This window comes from Ahaetulla prasina, chromosome 2, assembly GCF_028640845.1.
Source record: "Ahaetulla prasina isolate Xishuangbanna chromosome 2, ASM2864084v1, whole genome shotgun sequence".
Classification (NCBI taxonomy): domain Eukaryota; kingdom Metazoa; phylum Chordata; class Lepidosauria; order Squamata; family Colubridae; genus Ahaetulla; species Ahaetulla prasina.
Window position 1 is genome coordinate 271,403,602 of NC_080540.1, and position 26,955 is coordinate 271,430,556.

General features: G+C 36.0%; 1 protein-coding gene across 2 annotated transcripts in view; it reads right to left on the bottom strand.

Moving 5' to 3' along the window:
• LHFPL2 (LHFPL tetraspan subfamily member 2) overlaps window positions 1-26,955 on the bottom strand; it is a 140,356-nt gene that overhangs the window by 7,096 nt on the left and 106,305 nt on the right. For both annotated transcript variants that reach the window (XM_058169364.1, XM_058169363.1), the window contains one exon: window positions 9,948-10,698. In XM_058169364.1, the coding sequence (XP_058025347.1) occupies window positions 9,948-10,377 (430 nt within the window). In that variant the 5' untranslated portion in view covers window positions 10,378-10,698. The remainder of the gene's footprint in view (window positions 1-9,947; window positions 10,699-26,955) is intronic.

Below are 26,955 nucleotides of genomic sequence, written 5' to 3' on the forward strand. Positions count from 1 at the left end.
ATAGCATCAGCCACCTAGGAGAATAAGACAAAACATTTAAAAGCCATGGATTACTTGTAACTTCTTGTGTTATTGCTTACTGGAATCCATATATGACTATGACTCTTATCTTGACTGTAGCACTTTCTCTATGGAATTTGGGAGTTGGGTAGCATTTCCTGTCAGAATGCCTGAGCCAATGGACATATAAAATATTGCTTAAGGTCAGGCAGACAGGGATAAATTGAGCTTTCATCCTCTGAGCCCACCAACTCTGGTAGACTAAACACCCCAAATCCCCTTCTTGATATCATCACAAGTTCTTTTGTCAACAAGACATGCAACATAATTCTTTTGACTGGAGGTTCTACTGTTTCTACAGCCACAACTGAAAGGCAGTTTGAAAATTACTGTATTTTGTCCAAGGTGTCCACATTAAATTTTAGACATATTTCCTTAAAAAATAAATGTAGTTTATTTGCGCAAACATGGTTTCATATATTGAAAAAAAAGCATAATGAAATTTCCATAGCAGAGAGCTTGACTTTATACTGATTTTATTGTCATGGCTTTCCTGAAAGAATTGGTTGCTGGAACTGAATTTTATTGCTTCCCCTACCATTTTTCTGTACAGAAGAAGCAATTATTAACCCTGCACTGGTTCTGGCCTATTGCTGAGTTGCTTGTGGTGCCTGGCAGCACTGGATCTCTGCAATATAGGGTTTATTAGTTGTGTGAAAGCAAATAGTCATTTATGACTACGCTGCTTTGCTCTAGAAGAAATCAAGATTTGTTTTTAAAGGGAAATAAGAGAGGCATGAAGTTCTCCTTTTATATATATATGGTCTTAACCAGTAGAGCAGAGGTCCCCAAGCTTTCCGGCTCTGCAGACTGGCAGTGGTGATGGGGGGGGGATGGTTTTGCATGCATGCTCGTGAGTTATGCAAATGGAGCCAGTTCCCAACAGGCTACTGACTACTGGTCCACAGACTGGGAGTTGAAGGTCTTTGCTGTGGAGGGTTTGGCAAACATGGCCTAGTCCAATAGCAATAGCACTTAGACTTATATACTGTTTCATAGTGCTTTACAGCCCTCTCTAAGTAGTTTACATAGTCAGCGTATTTCCCCCAACAATCTGGGTCCTCAAGGATGGAAGGCTGAGTCAACCTTGAGCCAGTCAGAATTGAACTCCTGGCGTGAGTAGTGAGTTAGCCTGCAATACTGCATTCTAACCACTGTGCCACCACGGCTCTTCTTCAGCTATTAGGCAAGACTGATGTACTTCCCAAATACAGCTTCCAACTTCATTGCAATCTTATGTTCATTTATTTAAAAATGAACAGTATGGTTACAGTTATGAGAGAAGGACTCCAGTTTTCGGAACTGCTCCCTTTTGCTTTCAATAAAGGCACTGAATTTTGTTCTCTACTTCAGTAGAGACTGAAATACAGAGCACATGAGCACAAGCATGTCTCTCCCTCTGTCTGTAGAAACTCTGTGTGCAAATACATCCAGATTTGAGCTTTTTCCATCATGGGGACATAACTGTATAAGGTTTAAAAAACTGTCCTTATCAGTATTGATAACTCACTTCTTCCTTAGTAGATTCTGGAAGCTACCAAACTTTAAACATTGAAAGCTGAAAAAAAAGGCCCTGGCAATGGAGAAAAAATTGCACTGCAAAGACTATCAATTGTATATTCTTTGCTGAAATGGAGCATAGCTACCTGAAAAAGCTGCACAAACATTTTTTATACTTAGACTGAAAGTAATTTTTACCTATGACAATCATGTTTATTAATTCTATTAAAATGCCAACATTTTTCAGGGCTCCAATATACTAAAAGTAAAAAAAGAAAAAGAGCAATCTTTTGGCAACCTATGAGTGCAGCACAATAATTCTTACAAAATGTTTATATTGATTTGATCACTTGGGACTTGATCCCACTTGGACTTGGTCTTCATGAAAAACAACTAAGTATTTCTAGAACGGTAACGGAAGGGGAGGGTAGTGCAGATATTATAGCCATGAATTCTTCAGTCTTGTGCAAGTCCAGGCTACTGCCTCTGACAATGCTTTGGTCTCTATGCATTCTTATTCCATATCCAGATAATTTGGAACTGTTGTTCTAAATTAAAATGTACTGGACTTATATAAAGCTATTTTGCCTTCCCTGCAGAGTAAAACCTTTCTGAGACTTATATTTGGCTTCAGTTATCATTAATTCAGCATTTTATCTCTACGGTACAGGTTTAGCGGTTTACATTTATGAACTATCTAATAAATATGATTAAAGAACAAAGGCTATTTTGTGCCATATAGTATGGGATTTGCATCTATCCATCAGAGGTATATGCAGACAACCAAAATTTGTAATTCATAGAACTAATTTAAGACAAAATGTAAAGTTTCTTTTGTCTTTTCATTTATATCCAGGACTTGTTATTTTCTCTCTGAAAAATTTGGTATTATAAATTGTTCAGCATTTCAAAAATTGTACTTTCCCATATTTAACAACCTTGTGTCTGCCATATTCAGGAAGTGAAGGAAATGATTTAGTGCCTTCCAAAAAGTAAGTTCTCAATTATTCTACCTGTCTTTAAAATAACCAAGCAATGCATAATTTGGGACCCAACCTATTTTTATGCGTTTCCAGTCATCTTTAATGACTGGAAAAGAAATTCTATTTACTATACTAAAAACAAATCATGAAATTCTCAAGTTATTAAACCCAAGATAACTTGAAGAATGAAATTCTACAAAAAGGGTGTGCATGTGTTATAAATGTTCTAACTACAACTGATCAGGAAAAGAAATGGAAGGTCTTGTATTTTTAAATGGACATGAATTAGATGGTGAGGTCAAGCATTATGCCCATCATAGTTATGAAATATGAGCTTAAATGGACTCCAGAGGACGGTAGAGGATAGGAAGGCCTGGAGGAACGTTGTCCATGGGGTCGCGATGAGTCGGACACGACTTTGCAACTAACAACAACAAAGTTATGAAATAACTTTACTTATTCCTGAATGGAATTCTAGGAATGTAACAAGAATTAAGAAAACTATATGGGTGGAATGGGTGGAAACTGATCAAAGAAAGAAGCAACTTAGAACTAAGGAGAAATTTCCTGACAGTTAGAACAATTAATAAGTGGAACGACTTGCCTTCAGAAGTTGTAAATGCTCCAACACTGGAAATTTTTAAGAAAATGTTGGATAACCATCTGACTGAGATGATGTAGGGTTTCCTGCCTGGGCAGGGGGTTGGACTAGAAGGCCTCCAAGGTCCCTTCCAACTCTGTTGTAATGTTATGTTATGTTATGTTATGTTATGTTATATATTGGACTGGATTAAAAAGTCTAAATGCACAGGATTGTATGCCTACAGTAACCCTTTCAACCATTTTCAGAAAAGCAGTTACTGTAATTTATTTGGTTTGCTGTCCAAACACTGAAGTACTAATAGATCTACCTAAGAGCCACTGAATGTAAGAAACAACTAAATGTTAAACAAAAAAGGAGCCTTCATTAAGCAGGTTTAACAGTAACAACATCCACACAGTACCATTCTAAAAAACGGCCATGCACTTTGTCTGAGTAATACCAGAACAGCAGCTTTGCCCTGATGTAAAGCTGATCCCCTGGCCTGATATGGAAACAGCCACTTCAAACCATAGTTACCCAGCTGTTTGTTTGGCTAAGCAGAAGCATACATACACTTTAGATCTGACAGTTGTTTGTATGCCGGTTGCTCTGCCATATTAAGTAGTGAAGTACTGCAAGGCAAACTTAGTTCCATTTCAAAGATGACCCTTCTCCCAATTTCTATCAAAATTCAGGGAGTGTTTGCTTGTTAAAAGGTCCCCAGAAAATCCACAGGAGCTAAATGTGATCAAAAGGGAATTAATGCTACCTCTGTCAAAGGCATATGTGATGCTGTTTAATTTAAACTAAAAAAACAACAACATTACAAGTAGTTTACATGAAGTGACCTAAAAGTCACAAGGCCCTTCTTATATCAGACATTACTCTTCCAGGTAGAAAACTTCTAGCTCTTACAATCACAATGCACCATGCATCTTTCCCATCTTTCTTCCCTTGACTCTGCTGTGAGAAGAAAGATGGAAGAAATCATGGAAAAATATTGCAAAGGTAGGGGCATCTAGGTACCCCACAACTTCTGTATAGAAAGCAAGGCCATCTAGTCAGGAAATATTTGTTTAATGTTAAGCCTACTGAAATATAAGCCCCTTTTTAAGACTGTTCCTGTCTTTAAAAATGTACAGGTTATATCTGTATGATGTGTTAAAAGTCCCTCTGGATAGCTGATGTAGGTTTAATGTTGGGAGATTATCAGCAAGTGTTTTTCGGAAGTGCTAGGAATGACACTGAATCTTCAACATCCAAAATTTTATTATTACCACTCCCAGAATAGGGGGAAATCCTACAAGATCTGGAATTGGTGTTAATTATTTCTTTCCTAGTGGAAATTAATAGGATTATAGTGCATTTCCTATGGCTCCTTGGAGTTACATTGCATTAAATTCATCAAGGGGTCCTCTTAGAGAAGCATATATACAATCAAAGACTAATTATTAAATTTAGAAAATGCTAATCCATAGCCCCTTGTGTGCTTGCCAGGACAAACTCTCAAGTCCAAAAGGATTGATAACTCAGTAAAATTCACTGGTTAAAAAACAGATGGTTATCTTCATCAATTTTAAGGTAAAATGACAACATCCAGCTTACTAACGCATCCAATTAATCTTTGTCTTGTTCAATTTTTGGTTAACTTATGTTCTACATAAGACTATATGCCAATCTAGTTCTCCTCAGACAATTAACATGCAGGATACCCTGAGAGAAAGCTGCTTTAATGTTTATGGCACAAATCAAGAAATATTTCTTTGCATGTTCGTTAAAGAATAAATACTGTCTATTTCTGAAAGTTAGCTTAGAGATTGGAGCCTAATCTTGGGGACAGCTGTACACATTTTTCTGAAAAATTGGAAATTTAGACATTAACAGCTATTGGAAAACTACCGAATTGACCTTGTTATTATTTTAGAAATCAAGGAAAAGTTAAATTCTGTCTAACTACCTAAGCTACACTGCTTGACTACCAACATCTGTATCCAGTAGCCAAACAAAGCTTAGGCCTGGTAGGTTAGGCAGTGGCAAACAACTTCCATACTGTTGCCATCCACACTGCTTGTGTATATTAACTATAAATCAATTTAAAGGAGTCTTCCACAATTTGCTACTGTCATATTTGAGACAATATCTACAAATTAGTTGATCAACTCTTTGGAAATGAATTTTTAACCTAACAAGTACCTCAACTTGTCCTCCGAGACAGAATAATAAATATTTTCCCTCACCTTATGCCACCGTATGAACAGACCCTTTTCAGCTGTATGTTTTTGTCTCCAGAAGTTAAGTAAAATATCTGTGAAGTGGCTTATATGGTTTTTGCATACTGTGGAAACTCAGCCACACTGGTGTGTAAACCAATGATTTTTATTATATTGAACAAGACAGCCCAATTGAGGTTTATTTATTAAACTAAAGTTTAACAACATAGCTTTTATACTATGTCTTTAAGATTCAAGTGCATAGGAAACAAGGTTATTACTAAATTTATATGAGGCTTATTGAATTAGGCATCTTCCAAACTCTGCCCTATTTGGAAATGTTCAGTAACTTTGATGATCTCTGTAAAAACACATTTACCAAAGAAAATAATGGAAGAATCTGAAAGTGAAAGCCACAAGTATGATTGACTGCAGTGGGACTTTCCACACTATTTCTTAATTCACTTGTTTTACAGCAGTTACCCTGAATTGCTGAATATCATATAGCCTTCCTTCCCCTCAAAAAACCCAGACAGTGAATCAGGAGTAGCATCAAAATCACAAGAACTATATAATGTTTCCTAGTATGATTTGATTGCTTATTTTTACCTATGACTATCATTATGTGCTGTACTTTATGATTTTTGACGAATGTATCTTTTCTTTTTATGTACACTGAGAGCATATGCACCAAAGACAAATTCCTTGTGTGTCCAAGCACACTTGGCCAATAAAGAATTCTAATTCTAATTCTAATCTATGACAGATCCTCAGTTACCTGGGCTTCTTTTTTTAAGTGCTGTATCAGGATTTGCCAGTTACTACAACTCAATTAATAAGAAAATCAGTTAGCATTTTTGAATATCAATATATATTGATTTTGCCACTGCATTAGATGGCTATTACGCCCAATTATTTCTCTTCTCATGTCTGCTCTGGCAGCCAATTGGAAACCTGGGTTTGTCAGAGTATGCTAATTCCAAGTTTGTTTTGTTCCTTGCTTAGTTGCTACCTTGATTTCTATGGCTGCCCACTCAGCAGAAACCTCAGAGCAGTTAACAAGAACTTAAAAGATCAAATACAAATGAAAATTCTAAAGCAAGAAAATATATTGTGAAGAGTGGGGTGGGGCAGACCCACAACTTGAATAGTTGCAAACGGCTCACATATCATCTTGGGCCAGGACCTGCAAGGAGAAGAACCAAACCTTCAAGGCCTTAATGGTCAGCAGGATAGGAGCCAACCAAAATGTAGAAGGGGGTTGCTCCATAGATCACTGGGCCAAGATAGACAAGCTGCCTGATCCCATGACTGAAGAAAACCAAAAGGATATTTTGTAACTCTTAATGTTTCATCTTGAGAGTATCCGCTATCTTAGTGACTACTACCGTGTTTCCCCAAAAATAAGACCCAGTCTTATATTTTTTTGAACCCTGAAATTAGCGCTTGGCCTTATTGCCATGCGCTCAAAAGCCCGATTGGGCTTATTATCAGGGGAGTTCTTATTTTGGGGGGAAACAGGGTATAGTCACAAGACGATGTAAATCCTACCTTGCTTATTCTAAAAATGAAGTCACATTCCAAACAGATTGCTTAAACAGCAGACCAATTTTCCTACAAGTTTTCATTTCAGAAAATATCTTGGATGAAACTGTCCTGGGTAGCATTTGAACTTTCTCCAGAAATGCCACAAGAATCAAGTCCATCGCAACTTGCATGATTCAATTACAGGAGATTAGTAGATCAGCATAAGATGTCTTAAAAATCTACAGCTACTTATGATCTTGCTTAAATGTGGCAAGGGGGAGGGATGAATGAAAAACAGCAGGAATGTATGCCCAGAGTATGAAGTCCCACCAGGGTCACCTACAACATGAATGTCATCCCAGCTGATCGACTAAAGCAAAAAAAGCATCTATATTAGACAACGGTGTTATATAATGATGCTGGGGGATATAAAGTGGATGATCACTTTAGTGACAACAACAAAGACCTAATTTCATGGTGTGTAGGAGAAAACAATGGAAAACCACTCCTGGATTTTAACCAAGGAAATCTCATGACAGACAATAAATAAACCATGGAGTCTTTGGTGCTGAAGTTGGTTGTTTGCTTGCAGACATTTTGTTATCCAACTAGATGATATCATCAGCGTGAGTGTTGGTTTTGTTCCCTGTTCATATTTAGTAGTTTGTCCTGCCATTTTTGATGGAGATGTGATTTTCTCCTGATTCTCCTTTAGGAGATTCCGTTTCCCAATGAAAATTGTGGTTGTGGCTATCCATGTGTTGTGAGATTATGTGTTGTTGGGCCCAATGATGCAACCTTGCTGGAAGCACTAAAGCCGGGCAAGGCTATCTTAAGGAGATACTGACAGCAACAGAGGAAGAAAAAGAAGCAAGGCTAAGATATGAAGAATATGCAAGTCCCATTGTTATTTGTAAAACTATTATGTCAAAAGGGGGGAGGCATGATTTGTTTATCTTAGCAATTTCAGAGAATCACAGAGTTGGAAGGAACCTTAGAGGTCTTCTAGTCCAACCCTGCCTAAGGCAGGAGTTCAAAGGAAAGAAGTTGTGTGAAGCCAACCAATAATGGCTTATTGTTCAAGCAATCTCTGGCTTAGCATTCACACCTGTGAATGTGGTTAGAGTCCTCCCTATAATCAAGAATTCATGACTGCATGATTGGGAACCTTAGAGCACCCACTCCCAAGAAGCAAATATGATACTGATAGCACAATTATTTTGGGATTTACTGCCAAATCACGTGGCACAGTAGGGATGCTTCTACTTCCCTGCAGTTTTTAAGACTTTACTTTGTTCTTGTTTATTCTAACAGCTGTTTATTACACTGCATTCTTATTAGGTTGAATTTATTTTTATACCTTTGCACATTGCTCTGAAATCCAACTAAATGAAATACTTGAGAAATATTTTGAATAAATAAATAAGACATTCCTGGGCCTGAGAAAGATCTTCCTGTTGTTTTTGAAAGTCCTAACAATGCTACCTCATGATATAGTGTGGTTGTTGGCTAGGCTTGTGACTGCCAGCTATTAGTACAGATAATGCTTAACAACTTAACATTCATTTAGTGACCACTCAAAGTTACAATGGCACTAAAAAAGTGACTTATGACCAGTTTTCACACTTATGACCATTGCAGCATTTGTGTCTTTGTGTGATTATCAGTGATTGCTTTTACACAAAAGTAACCAAACTGCCCTTTTATACTCAGCTGAACTCTTACTAGGAAGCACTAAATATAGATGACAAAAGCCACAGACTGTGATATAAACTGATTGCAGGTGAATGGAGTAGTAGCATGAAGAGAGGTATACAGCTCTATACCTGACTTCATACAATGCAGTAAAACCTAAACATAGGCTAGGAGTGATAGCAGTTGTGTTATCTACCATTTTATATAAAATAGATCAATTACATTATGAGTTAATGTGATGGCCTGCCTCACAGACTACAAAGTTGGGTTCCCTCATACACTGAGCTATACATTTTTCAATTCTATTTCAGCCTAGTTTAAGAGTAGTGCAAAGCCAGCATGACAAGAGTCCTGACATATGAAGGAGAAAAAAATTCTGACCACATGAGCATCAGTCATGTCTGAAGGGACAATTATACCACTGTTAGTTCCTCATTTATTTTAAAATTTCAAAACTACCATCTACATCTGCCAGTTTCTCATCTCTTTGATGATCACATGCCATAAAACTCTGGAATTAGACAAGCAAGTTCTTAGGACATAGTTCTGTAGCTGATTTACAAAAGTTTTGCATCAAACTACAATCTGCTGTATTCCAAGCTCCAATATTTCTTCCCTTCCTGACAGACAACCAACCAACTCCATGGACAAGTCACTGAGGTTTTCTTGGCAAGGTTTTCAGAAATAGTTTGCCATTGCCTCCTTCCTAGAACTGACAGTGAGTGACTGGCTCAAAGTGACTCAGCTGGCTTCCAGTTTCTAGCATCAAACTGGTTCTCTTAATATTTTCTTAAGTACCTACGTATTTATAGTGGTAAGTACATTAAATGACTAAATAACTGGAGGCTCCAAACAATGCTGCTTAAGAGAGGAAACTATTATTACAATCAATCCTGTTAAAATTAATTTCTTGTTAGTGTTTTAGGAACAGATTTCCTTGTTCTCAGCTCTTTCAAATCATTCACAGCTTTTTACAAAAACAGCTTATGCACACTCCAAAGACACTCAAATCATTCAGTGGCTTTTTCTTACGAGACAGCAATTACAGATTTAATGATATGGTTCTATTACTTCAGAGTTCCTTGAAACTCTTTTTTTCCCTCTTAACAGAATGTTATTTGCAATATCTGAGCCCTGGGATTTCCTGGTGGCCTCCCATTTACATACTCACCTGATCCAAGCCTGTCTTGCTTTTCAAGATAAGACAATTCTGGGCAGCTGTTGTCGCTAACTAAACCATCTTTAACTTGGAAACACGCATAATATTTCTTTGAGTCAGCTATATAACATGAGAAAAGGATTTATGAAAATAAAAACTAAATGTGGGTGTTCCAAATCCACTCATTACAAACATATGTAAGAGCTTGCCTTTTTATTTGTCACACCTACCTGCAATTCCTTGTAGCAGCCCACAGACATTAAAAATACTTTTCTTCATAATACTCTGTACACACATGGTGAAAACAGAAACGAATGCAACTGCACAGAGTATCAAGATCCCCACAGCAAGAAAAATAGCAGTAGCTTGCCAAAAACCACTCGCAATTTCATTGAAGTTATCTGCATAGGGACCACAAGATGTATCAGGCATGGAAGATTGGAGATGCTCAATTCTGGTGCAACGTCCATAGATCCCCAAGGTTGGACGATAAGGATCCACTGATCCTGCCCTCCTGCTGTCTGTGTCCTGAAAACTTCCAGGTTGGGCCTTGCCAATCAGCCAATCCGCACTCATGAAAGCTATGAGCTCCGCAAATGCCACAACAATACTCAAGAGTGTCCATAACATTGACCGACAAGTAACAATGACATGACACATATTGCTGTCCAGTGCTTGTGGCCACGTCAATTCAAAGACTAAAATCCCAAGTGGTTAAAAAGAAAAGAAAAAGGAATATAATCTGCAATCCTTGTTTCCGTTTACTTATTCTTCAACTTCAGAAACTGAAGGCACTCTTGGAAGGCGGTAGTCATGCAAGCAGTTTTGTTGTTAACTCTAAACATCTTGTTTCTCTCTTCCTCTTCTTTGACTGCCGAGCTCTGAAGTGTGTACATCTGTGCTAGTAGTCATACTGGCATATGACGTTTCAACCCCGTGTGGGAGTTTACAGAGCACTGCCTCTGGTTTGATACTCCACACCTAAAAGAAAGAAAAGAAAGAAGGTGTGGGAGGAGTTAGAAGAATTAAAATAAACCCTTCATTTCTGAGAAAACCCATTTTTGTTTTTTTTTTAGCTAAGATCTAAACAAGCATCTAATAGTTTTTACATCAGCTTGTCAAATACAATCGGCAGGAATCTTCTGTAATCTTTACCCACAGCAGGGTTATTAATTTCCTGTGACCAATGCCTTACAGTATTGCTACACAGTATAAAACTTTGCAGTGGTCTGCTTTTAAGTTTCACGGATATTCAGAGTACATCTATCCATTCAAATTTCCACTTGAAAAGAACACACTTAGTATCATTTGTGAGCATAGGTTTGGAGAAATAAGCCAGTGTCAGTTATGAATTATAACAGAGTCTATTACGTAAAATGAACAACTTTCATGATTCTTTTCTAAAGGAAATCCGCAAACTAAAATAAAATTTAAATGGCCTAAGTAATTTAAAAAGGCTTTCTCTAACCCCAGGAAAATGAAGAATCAACTACTCATAAACTATGGATCTGATTGGTCATAACTACTTCTCTGGTTGGCACTTACCTCTAAAAGTGACATTTGGGGCTGGTTCATTTGATAGAGTAGCCATGTACATTTTTATACTACTTTTTACTGACTACACAAAAGATCAAGAAATAACTAAATATGAATGAAACTTCAGAATAATGACACATGTATATATACACATAAGACAATACATCCAGAATATGGGAAACCTGTTAGGAAAAATTTAATTAATGTTGCTGAAGAAAATGATCATGTTTCAATAAATTTATTTTTAAGTTTAAGGTTCCTCATAGCTTTTTGCTGTTTCATATTTTTATTAAACATTTATGTATGAATTCATGAATGGAGAGTAGGCATCCTTGAGAAGGCCAGAGAACAATCTAGAAGCAGAAGTTACAACTTTGCTAGTGAAGCAGGACTGGAACAGAGACACCTCCTTAAAGAAGAAGTCATGTGAAAACATCTATGAAATTGTTGGAGGAAATAAAAGACTACAGAATACAGCTTCAGTGTAGCTTAAAATTTATCACAAACTGTATGGAAGAATTCATGTGCCAAGGTTTAAAACATGGATCCACTGAGTTTCTGCAAGCCATCATAAACTATCCAAACATGGCCATGGCTAGCTGAAAATTCTCGAAGTTTCATTCACATTAAATCCAGAAAACATTGGGTTGGAGAAGTCTCCTCCAGCGTGCATACAGGTGGACCCAAAGAGGATGTTCTTGTGTGGACACAAATTATTTTAATATTCCTTGCTTAAAAGAAAACCATTTTTAGGGAGTTGATCATTATTTAATATTCTGGATTTTAAATGGAAATAAAAGACCACAACTTCTGGCTATTCTCAGTCAGTCAGCAAAGAATTAGTACAGTTCACAACTTGACTTCTGGCGTAGAGGGGGAAATAAGCAGCACGGCTGTCAGGCAGATCGACAGGGATGTGGTGCAAACACATCCTCTGTAAATAATAAAAGCTGGGAGATAACTTATAAGTTGCCAAAGCAGCAAATCCTCTCAGCAGGTCAAATTTTTATAATAATTGGGAAGGAAGGAAATATAGTAACTGTCTCTTTTAACTTCACCCATGCCATAAAGGAGGTGAAGAATTTAACAGGCAGGAAGCAAAATAATTACCATGTTCAAAAGCAGACAGTGTTATTTTGTTAGAACGAAAACACTTGTACAGTTATTGAAATTAGTTTTAAGAAGGTATGGGGAAAGAAGCATAAGCAATAGAGCAGATTAAAATGTAAATCACAATACAGTACAGCTAGTTAGATTCACAGATCTTCAGAAAGAAGCAAAGTTCATATTTATTTTACAAGGGTGTGGAGATCACTTGTATCATGAAAGAAAAAGCAATAAAAACATGAGTCATTGTTCATGATATGAATAGTAATTACCAATGCTGCAAAATAAATAAATAAATAAATAAATAAATAAATAAATAAATAAATAAACAAACAAACAAACTCAAAAGCCCTGCCTAGTTTATATTTTGAAATTTACAAATTTAAACCCTTAGGTATGCTGCAGTTCTCATAGACCAGGTGTCAAACTGGCGGCCCGCAAGCTGGGTACGTTCCGTGCAGGCCACGCCCACCCCAGCCCCATGAATGGGAAAAACATCACAAATGTCACGTGACGGTAGTGTGATGCTGCAAGTCTGACACCTGTGTCATAAACTAATTTGTTTTACAAATGTCAAAAGACCTGAGTGGATATTGGTAGTAAGAACTACATCCATCTTCTAGGATCAACATGCCACTCTCCAAGCCCAACTCTGTATCAGCATAATAGTCTCAGAAGGCAGTGGTCAGTATGTAAAATCATGTTACTGTACATAAAAAGATAAGCTGTAAGAAAATAATGGGACATACTAAGGCACCATCTTTTAAGTAAAGAGGTAACTGTGTACTTAAACTGTAAAAACAAAGTTCACGAGAGCTCTAGAATCTTGTTCCTTGAACTATCCTTTGCAGGGGCATTGGTGCTCCCTAAATAGTCTAAAGATCCTCTGCACGACGATCCTAAGAGCCAAATAAGTTCTTCCTGGGTTTAGATATATCTAATTTTACTACTCAATATTCTCGTCATTCTCCTTAGAGATCACACTGAAGCAAATGAAAAATGCACCATTAGAAGACTTTTCAATGGACCAGAACAGATGCAAGCATTACAATGAAAAAGCGCAGTCAAGATTATAGAAGTAATATCTTCTATCTCTAAAGACTTCATTAAAAACAAATCTCATTCTAGTCTTTAATGAAATATACTATCAGATATATAATAAACTCATATCTCTCATTAAGATTTTTAACTGATATATAAAAAGTAAAAGAAAATAAAGATGATTATTAAAGTTTGCTTGTTTCAATATTGGTCTTTTTTTTATAGAAACAGTCATTACATTCTTCATAAAAATAGATATTGTTTGATATTCTATGTTCTTGAAAGTTTAAGAAATAATGCTCTAAGACATTCGTTCAAAATCTGTGATTATTTTAAGATGCTCCCTCAAATCCTTCTTTCTCTGCCAAAAGTCCTATTGAAACTGGCTGTCCATTTAATGGTGTCAGATTTTATCCAATGTCACTACGAAATGATCATATGTCTAATCAGTCCAGCTAGAATTTTTCAAGAATTGACAAAATCAAACAATAATTGATTCATGGTTCCACTGAAAGAATTAAGATTAGTTTATATCCCAGTGCACAATTCATATTAAAAAGAAATGATGTGTTTCTTTAGTTACCGGTCTATGATTTAATGTCAATAGTATCAATTCCAAAGTACAGATGGAAATTATTTGGAAATGAAATCAAGTGCAATTTTTGTAGACATACCCTAGATTTCCTCTTGGAATAAACAGCAAAATATTAAAATATACCAGTAATAACTACTTTTGCATTAATAAACACAAGCATGCTGCAAATAAATCTCTATATTAATAAATATTGAGAATATTGAGTTGAATCCAATGATGGGATTTCAGTGGGTTCTCTAAGTATTAGTAAACCCACTTATAAATACATCTCCTCAAAAATAAATCTAACTGAGTTCAATGAGGACAGGTAATTGAGTAGAGTGGTAATGGAATAGCAATAAACACAGTTTTAGAACTAAAGCATGCATCACTCATCTGTTTGCCATATGCTGTGATGATAGATAATTATTGTGTCTGTTTTCAATTTGTCCCTAATTCATGAGTTTACACTCACCACATCAGGATGTCTTATTTTCTACATCTTTCTCTTTATATTATATTGTAGCTTTTCATCTTTTTAAAAATAGACTGCTCTGAACATTTTTTCTATTATTTTTTAAAAAAAATTAAATATAGCTGTGCTGATTAAATTTATTATTCTATATCAATATTAGACCACCCTGAAAATAAGGTTGCATTTATTTCTTTAAAAAATTAGGATTGGGGAAATAATGCACTTTCAATCATCAATTTCATTAACATTCAATGTTAAATTACAATAAAATGAAAGATCATCAACAAGAATGGAATCAGAAATAGTTAACAAATGGCAATGCTTGTATAAAGTCATTAAACCCAGGCTTAATCATGTGTTGCACAATAAATTTTCAATTGCTGTAGAATGAATTATCTATATGTTATTGGGTGGCAATTTTGCATCCTGATTTTAAACAACGTTCCCTGCAGTGCAGGTAGTCCTTAACATATAGCCACAACTGAGTTCACAATTTCTGTTGCTAAGCAAGACAGTTATTAAGTGAATTTTGCTCCATTTTATGACTTTTCTTGCTATAGTTTTTAAGTGAATCACTGCAGTTGTCAAGTTAGTAATATGGTTGTTAAGTGAATCTGGCTTCCCCATTTGCTTATCAGAAGGTCACAAGAGGTGACCACATGACCCAAGATGCTGCAACTGTCATAAATAGGAGCTCGTTTCCAACTGTCTGAATTTGGATCACTTAACCGTGGTTATAAGTGTGAAAAGTGGCCAACTTTTTTCACAGCTGTTGTAACTTCAAACAGTCACTAAATGAACTGTTGTAAGTTGAAGACTACCTATATTCATTTTAATTGTAGGATCAGATTGTTTATTAAAATTCCTTTCTCCCTCGCTCTCCTAAGTTTTATGATGGTGTACTTTGAGCATTCTTCCTTTCAGTTTGCATTATATGAATTCTACCATTCATAGGGAAAACACGGACTGTGTAATCTGAATCCTTACATTGGAAAGCATCTTGACGTGCTCAAGGATACTAGGTCCCAACATTCTTGAAGAACAAAGTGTTTTATTTTCATATTTCGTACACAGATGAAAGTATGTTTCTTACTGTTTTCCTCATTCTGATTTGCATTTCTCAATTCAGAGTGGATAAAATAAATGGGTTGGCCACGAGAAGAGCAAGTTTCAAAAATGTGAAACGTTAGGGAATATAAATGTCCCGTTTCAAGCTCAAACAATTGCTTTGCATTCAAAACAGACCAACGCAATCGTTCTGTAACTCTTTTGAGGTTTTTTTTTAAAGCTGTATTTTGAATTCAAAACTCTCAAAAAGTCTCCAAAATTATCAAAACACCTGTTTTGAATGCAAAGCACATGTGTCAAATGCAAAACAACTGCTTCAAGCTCAGGATAATGCTTTTCAAATTTGAAACAGTTCAAATTGACATGTTTTGCACACTCCTGAAAGGCTACTCTTTCCTTTCTGAAGTGTCTTGACAGCTCCCAATTCCTCTAATACTTGTGCACTAGGATATAATGTTCTCACAACATGCTTAGAAATAAAGGCCGGTAGGCATTATGGTGGGATTAGGGTAAATTAGGAGCCATGGTGGCACAGTGGTTAAAATGCAGTATTGCAGGCAAACTCTGCCGACAGCCAGGAGTTCAATCCTGACCGGCTCAAGGTTGACTCAGCCTTCCATCCTTCTAAGGTTGGTAAAATGAGGATCCAGATTGTTGGATTTGTAACATTTGTAAACGGCTTAGGGAGACTTGTAAAGCGTTATGAGGATGGTATATAAGTCTACTGTAAGAGCTGTTGATAAGTGCTATTGTTATTGTTAGGAATAATTCTAACACAGCATCAATTGTTATGTGGCCAAATCTCACCATATAGTCAAATCTAATAAAGCAGACTATCCTAAGCAGGCATTTTCCAGATTCACTGAAGACCCATTAAGGCCTACGGAAGCTGAAGTAGAACACATCATCATAAGGCCAAGGCTGCTGCTTCTGAAGATGATCTGGGATGCAGAGAATCTGGAGTCAATGGTAAGAGCAGACATTCCTCCCTTTCGAGCTTTTCAAAGAATATGCTTCTTATTTCTTTTGAACAAAAACACATCTGAAAGCACAGTATCAACCAGACTCCTACAGTTCTTTCTACTTCAGCCTCCCTTGTTTTGTCAACTAATAAATCATTTCTAGAAAAGTGTCTTTTGGCTCAATTTAAATAAACAGCTGAAGTTAAGGGCCACACAGAGAGCTAAAATGAAACCATTAAAAAAGAAGAAAAGAAAGCAGCTGCGAACACAGTAAGATCTTTTCTTCTTATGTCCAGAACAGTCTGCAATGATATCATGCAGAGGCGTTTTTATATCTTTTGTTTACCAAACACAAGGTTAACATATGATGTCTCAATCAAGGAAGAGCTGTTAGACTCTTGGCGTTCATTTCCTGAAATGTTATTCATTGTCAGATCCACCACATTCTAAGAATGCTTTGAACAAATGAATAGCAGAAAGAGATATTATTTGTATGAAGGTTATTTTAAATTATTACCAATTAAAGATACACACTTGAGTTCACAAAAAGGATGCATATGAGTGAGGGAATGGCATCCTGTCCAGAGGTGGTATTCAGCAGGTTCTCACCAGTTCTGGAGAACCGGTAGTGAAAATTTTGAATAGTTCGGAGAACCGGTAAATACCACCTCTGATTGGCCCCGCCCACATCTATTCTCTGCCTTCCAAGCCCCACCTGATCAGGAGGAAATGGGGATTTTGCAGTAAGCTTCCCCTGGAGTGGGGTGGGAATGTAGATTTTATAGTATCCTTCCCCTGCCATGCCCACCAAGCCACGCCACACCCACCAAGCCACACCCACAGAACCAGTAGTAAAAAAATTTGAATCCCACCACATCAGTTTAATCCCACTTAACAATATTCTCAACTCTCACATTCCTCCTATACAGATGTCTCTCTGCCTCTATTCTACAGAAGAGAAAGAAAATAAACGGTTGGTGTTAGAAAATTGGATGAAATTGCTTAGTGTTTTCCATCTCACTTCAACCTACTTCCAACATTTTTTTCTATTAAACAAGAAAAACAGAAATAAAAATTTATCAAAATTATGCCATCCCAAATTTATCAAATTGGGATGAAGCTGATGAAGCTAGATCTCTCTATGAAGCTAGATTGCTCATCCTAATCGAGATGTACATTTTAGAATTCATTTGAATCTGAGAAAATGTAAAACCAGAAACAAAGAGCATCTACTGGAGCTCTAACAAGAAGAGCCAAAGAAAGAAGTTAGGCAGGTAATTGCAGGATATGATATACTCTCAACAAGAAATCACTATGCAATCTATGAAACTGGAATATCTCCTCTCTTTGTAATGTGATGGAAAATCACACCAATCATGCTCACCAAAAAGTTAAAGAAAGGAGATCACCCTGGAAGCATTATAGATCTATGTACTATGCATCTATAAATTCTCCCACACCCACAGCTTGCTCTGAAAACAGATTTTTGAATCAAATTAATCATTCTTCTCCAACACTCAAAACTAAAAAAAAAAAACTGACTATAGCAATATGAATTGTTCAAAGCATTATTTATTATCATTCTTTACTAAATGTATGTCCCACCCTTCTCCAATTTTCAAATAAAAATGCATAAAATAACAGTGATAGAACAAGAATATAAAAACATAGGATGACAAAAATGTGTGAAGGTTAAAAACAATCTATGCTCCAAATGAGAAAACAAGTCAAATTTTTGCTGTTCTACAAAAAGAGTGTCAAACTATATTTAATTGAGTGGTAATTTCATTAGATTAAGCTTTTTGTTATGGGTGGTGCCATGCAAAAAAGTTACTAATGAAAATAAAATAAATCCTCATTCACATTCAATTGATATTACTGGCAGCATCTAAATATATGAACAAGACATATTGTACAGTCACTGCAATCAATTGTGGAAAGCCCCCTCCCCCCAATAATGAAATAGTTTGGGAAATATTAAAAATGCAGAATATTTTATTTCCCTAAATGAGGAATAGAGAAACATGTTTTTTTAGAGACAGAAAGCAGACTCAGTCTCCCTGCCCCAAACACAAACTGAGGAGGCCACCTTTTAGAAATGCAGATTTGGTAAACCATTCAAGGCAGGGTATTTTGAAACAAAGGCTTAGAAGCAACCCAGAGCACTCTAAAGCCCCTTCATTGCACCACCCCCAGAGCTGCTGGTGCTTCACCTGGGAGCTCAATTAAACAATAAGCCAGAGGTTGACAAAATTAGCTCAGACAAGCACCTAGGATTTGCATTTCCTCTTTTGCCTATAGAGCCAGCTATGACCCCTACATAACCCCGACATGTCTCCATAGGAATTTGACAACAGCCAATAGAATATTACACATTATTGCAGGAACAGGAAGCTCAAATACAAAGCCCAAAGAAGGTATAAAAACCACCCACTCTCAACTCCATTTTGTCAGCTGCCCATCAATAAACCAGCTTTCCAATCAGCCTCCATGTTTCCAGTGTTTCTCCTAGCTTGGAACTGAACCAGAGGGATTTTTCTTCCAACTCAGCGTAGGCTTGTTTTAGCAGAAATCTTTATCTACTATTTTCTGTTTTTTTCCCTCCTGCTTCTTACAGTTTTGCGCTGTTTCCTCTCTCACACACCCTTTTTGCTTTCTTTTGATTACTTTGCTCCTTTATCTCTTTGCTCTTACTGTTTTTCCTCTTAGTCCTGGCTTTGTCCGACTCATTACTATCTCAGTTCCTGCACACTTGAATGACTGTGGCCCAGAATGTGGTCTCCTGAGAATTTTTTCACTGTTGTTTTGTTCTTTTTCTTATCTTCAGTCCTGGATAACTAGCTAATGATAGTAGACAGGAATGCTTTTGAAACTAGTTGCATCCATTCCTCAAAGAGGCAGATCTTGTCACAGTCACTTTACACATGGCCTGTTTACATTCTGATTAGATTACAGTTGTGTGCCTTACTTTTCACTGTTGCCTTCAAAAAGATCTGGAGAGTCAAGTGATATAAAATTATCTGCATTCTGAATCTATTCTCAGATCACATAATTTCTGTTAATTTTACTATGTCAGATCCTGTTTTCAGGATTAGAATTTTATTTTTTATTGGCCAAGTGTGATTGGACACACAAGGAATTTGTCTTGGTGCATATGCTCTCAGTGTACATAAAAGAAAAGATACGTTCATCAAGGTACAACATTTACAACACAATTGATGGTCAATATATCAATATAAATCATAAGGATTGCCAGCAACAAGTTATAGTCATACAGTCATAAGTGGAAAGAGATTGGTGATGGGAACTATGAAATGATTAATAGTAGTGCAGATTCAGTAAATAGTCTGACAGTGTTGAGGGAATTATTTGTTTAGCAGAGTGATGGCCTTCGGGAAATTTAATTTAAAGTGTTATTTTCACCTCACTGAAGATGTTGCCACTAGTATATCTAAACCAGGGCTGTCACGCGCTGGCCACGCCCGGTTTAACAAAGGGGAAAAAGTCCTGATATGTCACATGACACCGCTGTGACAATGTGAGTTTCACAGCCCTGATCTAAACGATAATTTAAACCCATCTGAGTTTACATGCACATGTGCACTAGCAAGGAAATCTTTGCCATTTCTCGATGGGTAGCTCTATTTTGCAGCAAAATAAATAAATAAATAAACTTGTTGCAATTTATAGAACAGCACATGGATCATTACCTCTATTTCACTACCTGCTTCATCAGCTACGTGCCATTTAGGTGTATAGCTTGCATAGATACGATATATGCAAGATTATTATCTGTGGCTCTAATGAACCACAAACACAGAAGTTTCTGTGGTAATAAATGTGGGATGGATGAGTACATGAATACCCACATTCTGTTGACTTTTTTATCCTGAGACATTCAGCTTTATCTTCCTACTTTGCTTTATGGTAACTTATTAGTTAAATATTAGCTTAAGAGGCTCCCAGAGCTAATCTGTGTGCTGGTTTAATACTGCTGATTCTGATGGATCCTTTCTGTAGCAAAACATCCTGGCTCTTTATTGTGTGAGCAGTGGACTTTGTTCTCAGCTGGAATGTATGAGGCTTTAAGCTCAATGCCCATATTTAACCTTAATATTGTACATGTAAAGAAGTACTTCCTTTCTTTTCTTCATGGTATTTATAATACATCCCAGCCCCAAAGAACTCTGGGAGTCTAACGACATAAAATTAAAACTCAGGTAGGAACAATATAAACAACAAAAGAGTAAACCCATCACTAATACATCAGCAATATCTGTGATGGAGGTTTATGATCTGCAAGATTGAAGGTGATTGGAACCATGTTACTTTTAATTGTTTTCTAAAATTAAAACAATTTAATAAGGCTGGTTAGTTTTCTGAGGGAAGACCTGTTAGGATCATGAAGTGTTTAGTCCACACTTTATTATCCTGACATGGATGAATTTACTCGTTATATTTATTACAAAATGCATCTTTTCCCAAACTAATGGAATATAGATTAATATGTCTTAAGCTTTTCACCTATTATAATTGTTTATATTATTACAATATACACTGAAAACAAAATTTGGCTATGATATTCAGTTTCTGAATGTTGATATTTACCAAATTTCATTTGTCCAAGTACATATGTGCAATATTAATTTGTAATAAATATGAATATTTTACAACTGTTTTGTCTTTTCCAATGAGAAATCTACAATAAAATGCAAATTGTAGCAAAGTAGATAAAACTAAGAAAGTATGTGTAACTTCAAAAGTTTCTAGCCCAAAAAAACTAGTTTTCTTCTATTTTATTGGCTATAATAAAGTAAATTACAAATTTTTTTTACTTGATAATATTAAATAATTTACTGAATAACATTTATTCTATAAGATGCAGAAATTCTGTTACTGAATAATGTTTTGGTAGCTCTGAGAAAAGATTTTGTGATTAAAATTATTTAAATAAATACTTATAAAGAAGCAATTGCACCTATACATCTTTGATTTAGGATTCTAAGTTGAGTCTTGGAAGATTGAAATCAGAGAACTTTGAACATTAAAGCTCATAGGTTTCTTTCTTTTAAAAAAATAAAGACACAAATCCATACTACTATTATATTCTACTATAATATTCTATTATAATTAGTCTTATCCAAACAAAAGCTGAAAGAGAAAGAGGAATGGCTGGACATCTAACTATTGAAGATTCAACAAACAATTTTAAAATATAAAACTTCCAACTTTTAAATGTTTTATTAACATTGTCTGGGAATTATTTATCAAACAGATTCTCAGAGGAATCCAGGAGAAAGAAAAAGCAGGAAACTATTAAAACCAAAGTCAGGTTTTGGAAGAGAGAAAGCATAAATAAATAATACACAAAGAACAAAAAACAGCAAAAGTTTTTCCTTTTCTTAGGGATAAGTGGAAAACCTGAAACTCAGAAAGGGTGAAATCTTGAAAAGTTCCTCATGAATAAATGTATTGTCTAGGAAAGATAGTCCCATAACACTCCACCACATGATGGCAGTGTTACTTCAACAGAAATCCAACCTACGAAGACAGGCTATCCTGCACAGGACAGGTACAACTTTACTGTCAAAGGGTAACTTTAATCCAGGGGTGGATAACTATGGCAATTTTACCTTCTATGCTGGCTCAAGAATTCTGGGACTTGAAATCCCCAGGTCATAAAGTTGCCATAGGTTGCTCACTCCTGCTTCAACGTATCAGCTAATTCAGCACCATGTACTGTCAAACTTTTGCTCTAGGCATCAGAATCCTAATGAACTGCTACAGTATTACGTTTTACACTATTATGACATATATGCAAGATAATTATTTATTTATTGAACCAAAATTAAAGTGACTCTGCCAATACTAGAAAAATACTGATAAAGGGGAAAATCGCACAGTAAACAAAACTGAACAAAATTATAATTTGTTCAAAATTATAATTTATAACTACTCACTAGCAGGAGTGCACCTTATCTAAAGGAGGCCAAACTTCCATGTTATTCTCGTTTCATTAGGTGATCATTGGAGAATAAGAGGATAAGATGCTTTATTATGAGACATCCAAAGAAAAAAAAACATATATTGGCTTTCTAAAATTCTAACTTTCTGAGAGGAAACAATTACCCAATTATTTAATGGATATACAGCAATTTGGGCTCCAAACTGAATATAGGTTGCATGGCAGGGGTGAAATGCTCCTGGTAGTAGCAATGAGGGCGGGTAGTTCGGAGAACCGGTAGCAAAAATCCCTGTCCCCACCCCACCCATTCGCCCTGTCCCCACTTGTCTACTTGGCAACTTTCTGCTTCTTTCGGTCTCATTCTCTATTCCGGCCTTGCTTCGGCTGCTGCAATCAATTGTAAATTTTGCCCCATTTTATGACTTTTCTTGCCGCAGTTGTTAAGTGAATCATTGGAGGTGTTAGTAAGCTGATTGTTAAATGAATATGGCTTCCCCATTGACTTTGCTTGTCAGAAGGTCACAAAAGGTGATCACATGATCTTGGGACATAGCAATCTGCCTGCCTGCAATACATCTCATCGGTGAGCAACTCAATCTGCCTGCCTTTTCCCTTGAATTAGGTAATTAAGGGGGAGCTTTAAAAAATAGTTAATTGGGGTTTTTTAGGATTTTTTTTTTTTAGACATAGCAATTTAGTTAAGGAAGTTTTAAAGTTAAGGAAGTTTTAAAGTTAAGGAAGTTTTAAATTTAGCTGCTTTTATCTAAAAATATAAATAAAATAAAATAATAAAATATTTGTGCAGCTTTCTGAGTTTTGGTGTGTTTCTATAGTGTTTCACTCTAACTACACAAACACACAAAATCTCACAAAGCTGTATATGGCATTGTGTGTGTGTGTGTGTGTGTGTGTGTGTGTGAGAAAGAGAGAGAGTCAGTTGTGTTGTGCTGTGTTGTGTTGTGTGTGTGTGTGAAGTGTGAAAGTTGGTTTGGGGGCTTTTTGTGGCTGTGTGAGGTTCCTGTTTGTTGCAGGGGCCATTTTGGGTGAAGTGCAGCTGCTTTTACATTGTGTGTGAGTCAGTTGTATTGTGTTGTGAGTGTGTAAAGTGTGAAAGTTGGGTTTTGGTACCTCTTATTGTTTTCATCCCTGTTGCATGGGTACCTTATTACTTTCAAATGTTTTATTGAAAAGTTCTTCTCCAATGTTACTCAATTGTTTGACACATCAGGATCAAACCAACAGAACAGCTTTGGTCTCTTGGGCTGCCTTGTCCCTTTTAACTCCTTTGTACACGAAGAATAGTAGTTTTTACTTTAGAATAAATTACGGTTCTTTAATTTGTTTGAATAATTTGTAATTTCAGATACAAGTATCAGAAGACCTCAAAATTACTGTACATCTTTCCAAACCTGTAAGTAGAGCAAAAATTCTATTTTCAGATGCAAGGCATAAAATTTAGTATGGAATATACTAAATAAATTTTAAAATAATAGTAACGAATAATAGTGGGAGTAATCACAGAAGAAACAAAATACAGCTAAGACATTTAAAGAAGCAGCTCTATTTTGTTGAAATAAAAATTAGATGTGACATAACACAAAGGGCATAAAACCAAGTTGTTAGTATTAAATTTATTCTCTAATTCCCTAGGTCCCAGCATCATGTCTATATTAATAATAATCTTCAATAACATAGCTGTCATGCATATCCTTAAAAGATCTATGAAAAACAGCAAGTTCTTTTTAATCCAATATATTTGGTAGTATGTTAGATCAAAATACCATTTTAAATGCAGGTTTTCATTTAATTAGTCTGTATTGTATTTCTTTTCTCTTTTAAAAATTGTTTAGAAAAATCTTTATTTAAAAACTATTTAATTTATTCTATTTACAGATCCCTTCTCACAAACATACAAAAACACAAGAGCAATTTTCATCTCTGCTGAGATTTATTTAAGCCAGGAAAAAGTCAAGCACTAAATGAGATTTATAGATATTATATGGCCCTTAACTCATAAATTTATAACATAGTGAAAGAACCAAAGTCTTGTGCAAATCAAACAAGGTCTGGAAAGAATTAGTTAAAAAAGCTCTAGTTTACTTGTTTCTCTATAGATTTAAGTCATAGTTACCCAAATCACACAACAACACTAGACATTGTGAGCACTATTCCCTATTGTAATTATTAAAATCCACCATGAAGTTTTTCCTCTGAAATCATAATTTATTTTACAGATGTTTATGTTTTGTTTAGGGGAGGAAAGCCCATAGAGTTTTATTCCACATCAAATTTAAATGGCATTCAAAACTGCTACATATGTATTTAATTTCAGTTTTTAGAACAAAGTCCACATTCATATTACATGGATGCAAACTATACCACAGACCTGATAAGCAATGGGGCCTCTATTGTGTAATAGCCATTAGAAGTCAGAATCAAAGCAAAAGTGGAAGGAGTCAGCAATATTTCCCCCCATCCTCAGTTTCACTGTAGGGAACCATTAAGTATTTGAACTTCAAACCTTATTTCTCTATGTAAAAACTCTAAATCAGATGAAGCAGAGCTTAATTATAAATACTACAAAATCCATCACCCTTAATCATTTTTCAAATTATTTAGCAGATTAGCCAATGGAAAGGACAGTAGATTCTGTCTTTTCAAAACGCTGCCCATTACCTCACTGCTTCGGATATTTTTTTCTTCATTAGCCAAAACCGCTTATTGGAAAGTCCTTTTTACCACTTATCGGGAAGTTCTTATTTAAATGTCCAGGTTGTGATTTGGGTAATGGATTTGTGTTGTTAGCCAAAAAAAAAAAAAAAAGTCATTCGCTCAGGCCAAAATGACCTCACAGGGTTGTTGTGGGGGAAAAAGGAGAAAGGTGTGTTGGATGTGTTTGCCAGCTTGAGTTATACCTAAAAATTGTAGAGGTGGGATATAAATAAATAAAATTAAAAAGAAACCTTTTTACTCAATTTTGAGTAATTTATTCAGGTTTGGGAACTACTACATTACCATCTGTTGTCTTTCTAGTAATCCATTCACAAAGATCTTTCAGCCAACTACTTGAGGATTGAAATGTATAAATTAGTCTTAAAACATAATACTGAATTTAATAGAACTGTCTAAATTGGCTATTCTGATATAATTGTTTTGATTTATCTGATTGTATCAGGGGTGAAATCCAAAAATTTTCCCTACCGGTTCTGTGGGCGTGGCTTGTGGGCTTGGCAGGAAAAGGATATTGCAGAATCTCCATTCCCTCCCCTCCCAGGGGAAGGAAATTGCAAAATCTTCATTCCAGGGCCAGCCAGAGGTGGTATTTGCCAGTTCTCCGAACTACTCAAAATTTCCGCTACGGGTTCTCCAGAACCTGTTAGAACCTGCTGGATTTCATCCCTGGATTATTTATTTATTTATTTATTTATTTTTACATTTATATCCCGCCCTTCTCCGAAGACTCAGGGCGGCTTACAGTGTATAAGGCAATAGTCTCATTCTATTTGTATATTTACAAAGTCAACTCAATTATATCACCTCTTCTGCTTAAACAGACCTTCCTCCAAACCCGTGTGTGTGTGTGTGTGTGTGTGTGTGTGTGTGTGTATCAATCACAGATTTGTTAACTTTTCCATTCTCAAGGACAGAGAATGAATGCCCAGCTCAAAATAGGCAGCATCTCTTTAATTGCTAATTTGAACTTAAACCATTTTACTGTAAACCCATTTATTACAGAGTGATAAAAGATAAGTCTTGCTTATTTGGATTCCATCCCCCTATCATTATCTATTTATGCATCTAATGCAAGGCTTACTTATTATATTTATCCCAAGCTAAACATGCCTGGCTCCTTTAATCATTCCTGAATGGCTTGATTTCTAGAATCTGGAATGAATCTTCACTGACTTCTATAGATTCTTTGAAAAGCACTGGAAGTGATCTTATCAGTGAAGAGTACAGGTAGTTCTCAACTTACGACCACAATTGAGCCCAAAATTTGTGTTGTTAAGTGAGGCATTTGTTATGTAAGTTTTGCTCCATTTTATGACCTTTCTTGCCGCAGTTGTTAAGTGAATCATTGGAGGTGTTAAGTTAGTAAGCTGATTGTTAAATGAACCTGGCTTCCCCATTGACTTTGCTTGTCGGAAGGTCACAAAAGGTGATCACATGATCTTGGGACACAGCAACAGTCGTTAAGTATGAACCAGTTGCCAAGCATCTGAATTTTGATTACATGATCATGGGGATGCTGCAAAGGTCATTAACTGTGAAAAACAGTCATAAGTTACTTTTTTTCAGTGCCATTGTAACTTTGAACGGTCATTAAATGAACTGTTGTAAGTCAAGGACTACCTGTATAATGAAATGATCTCCTTTGCTCTGAGCACTGTTAAAGCAACTGACAATTGCATTGGCCCTGCTTATTCATGTTCAGTTCATTCAACTTAAGGGTTCAGTTCAACTTAAGGGTATAGCTCACTAGTATGTCAGCTTTGGAAGCCGTACTAGG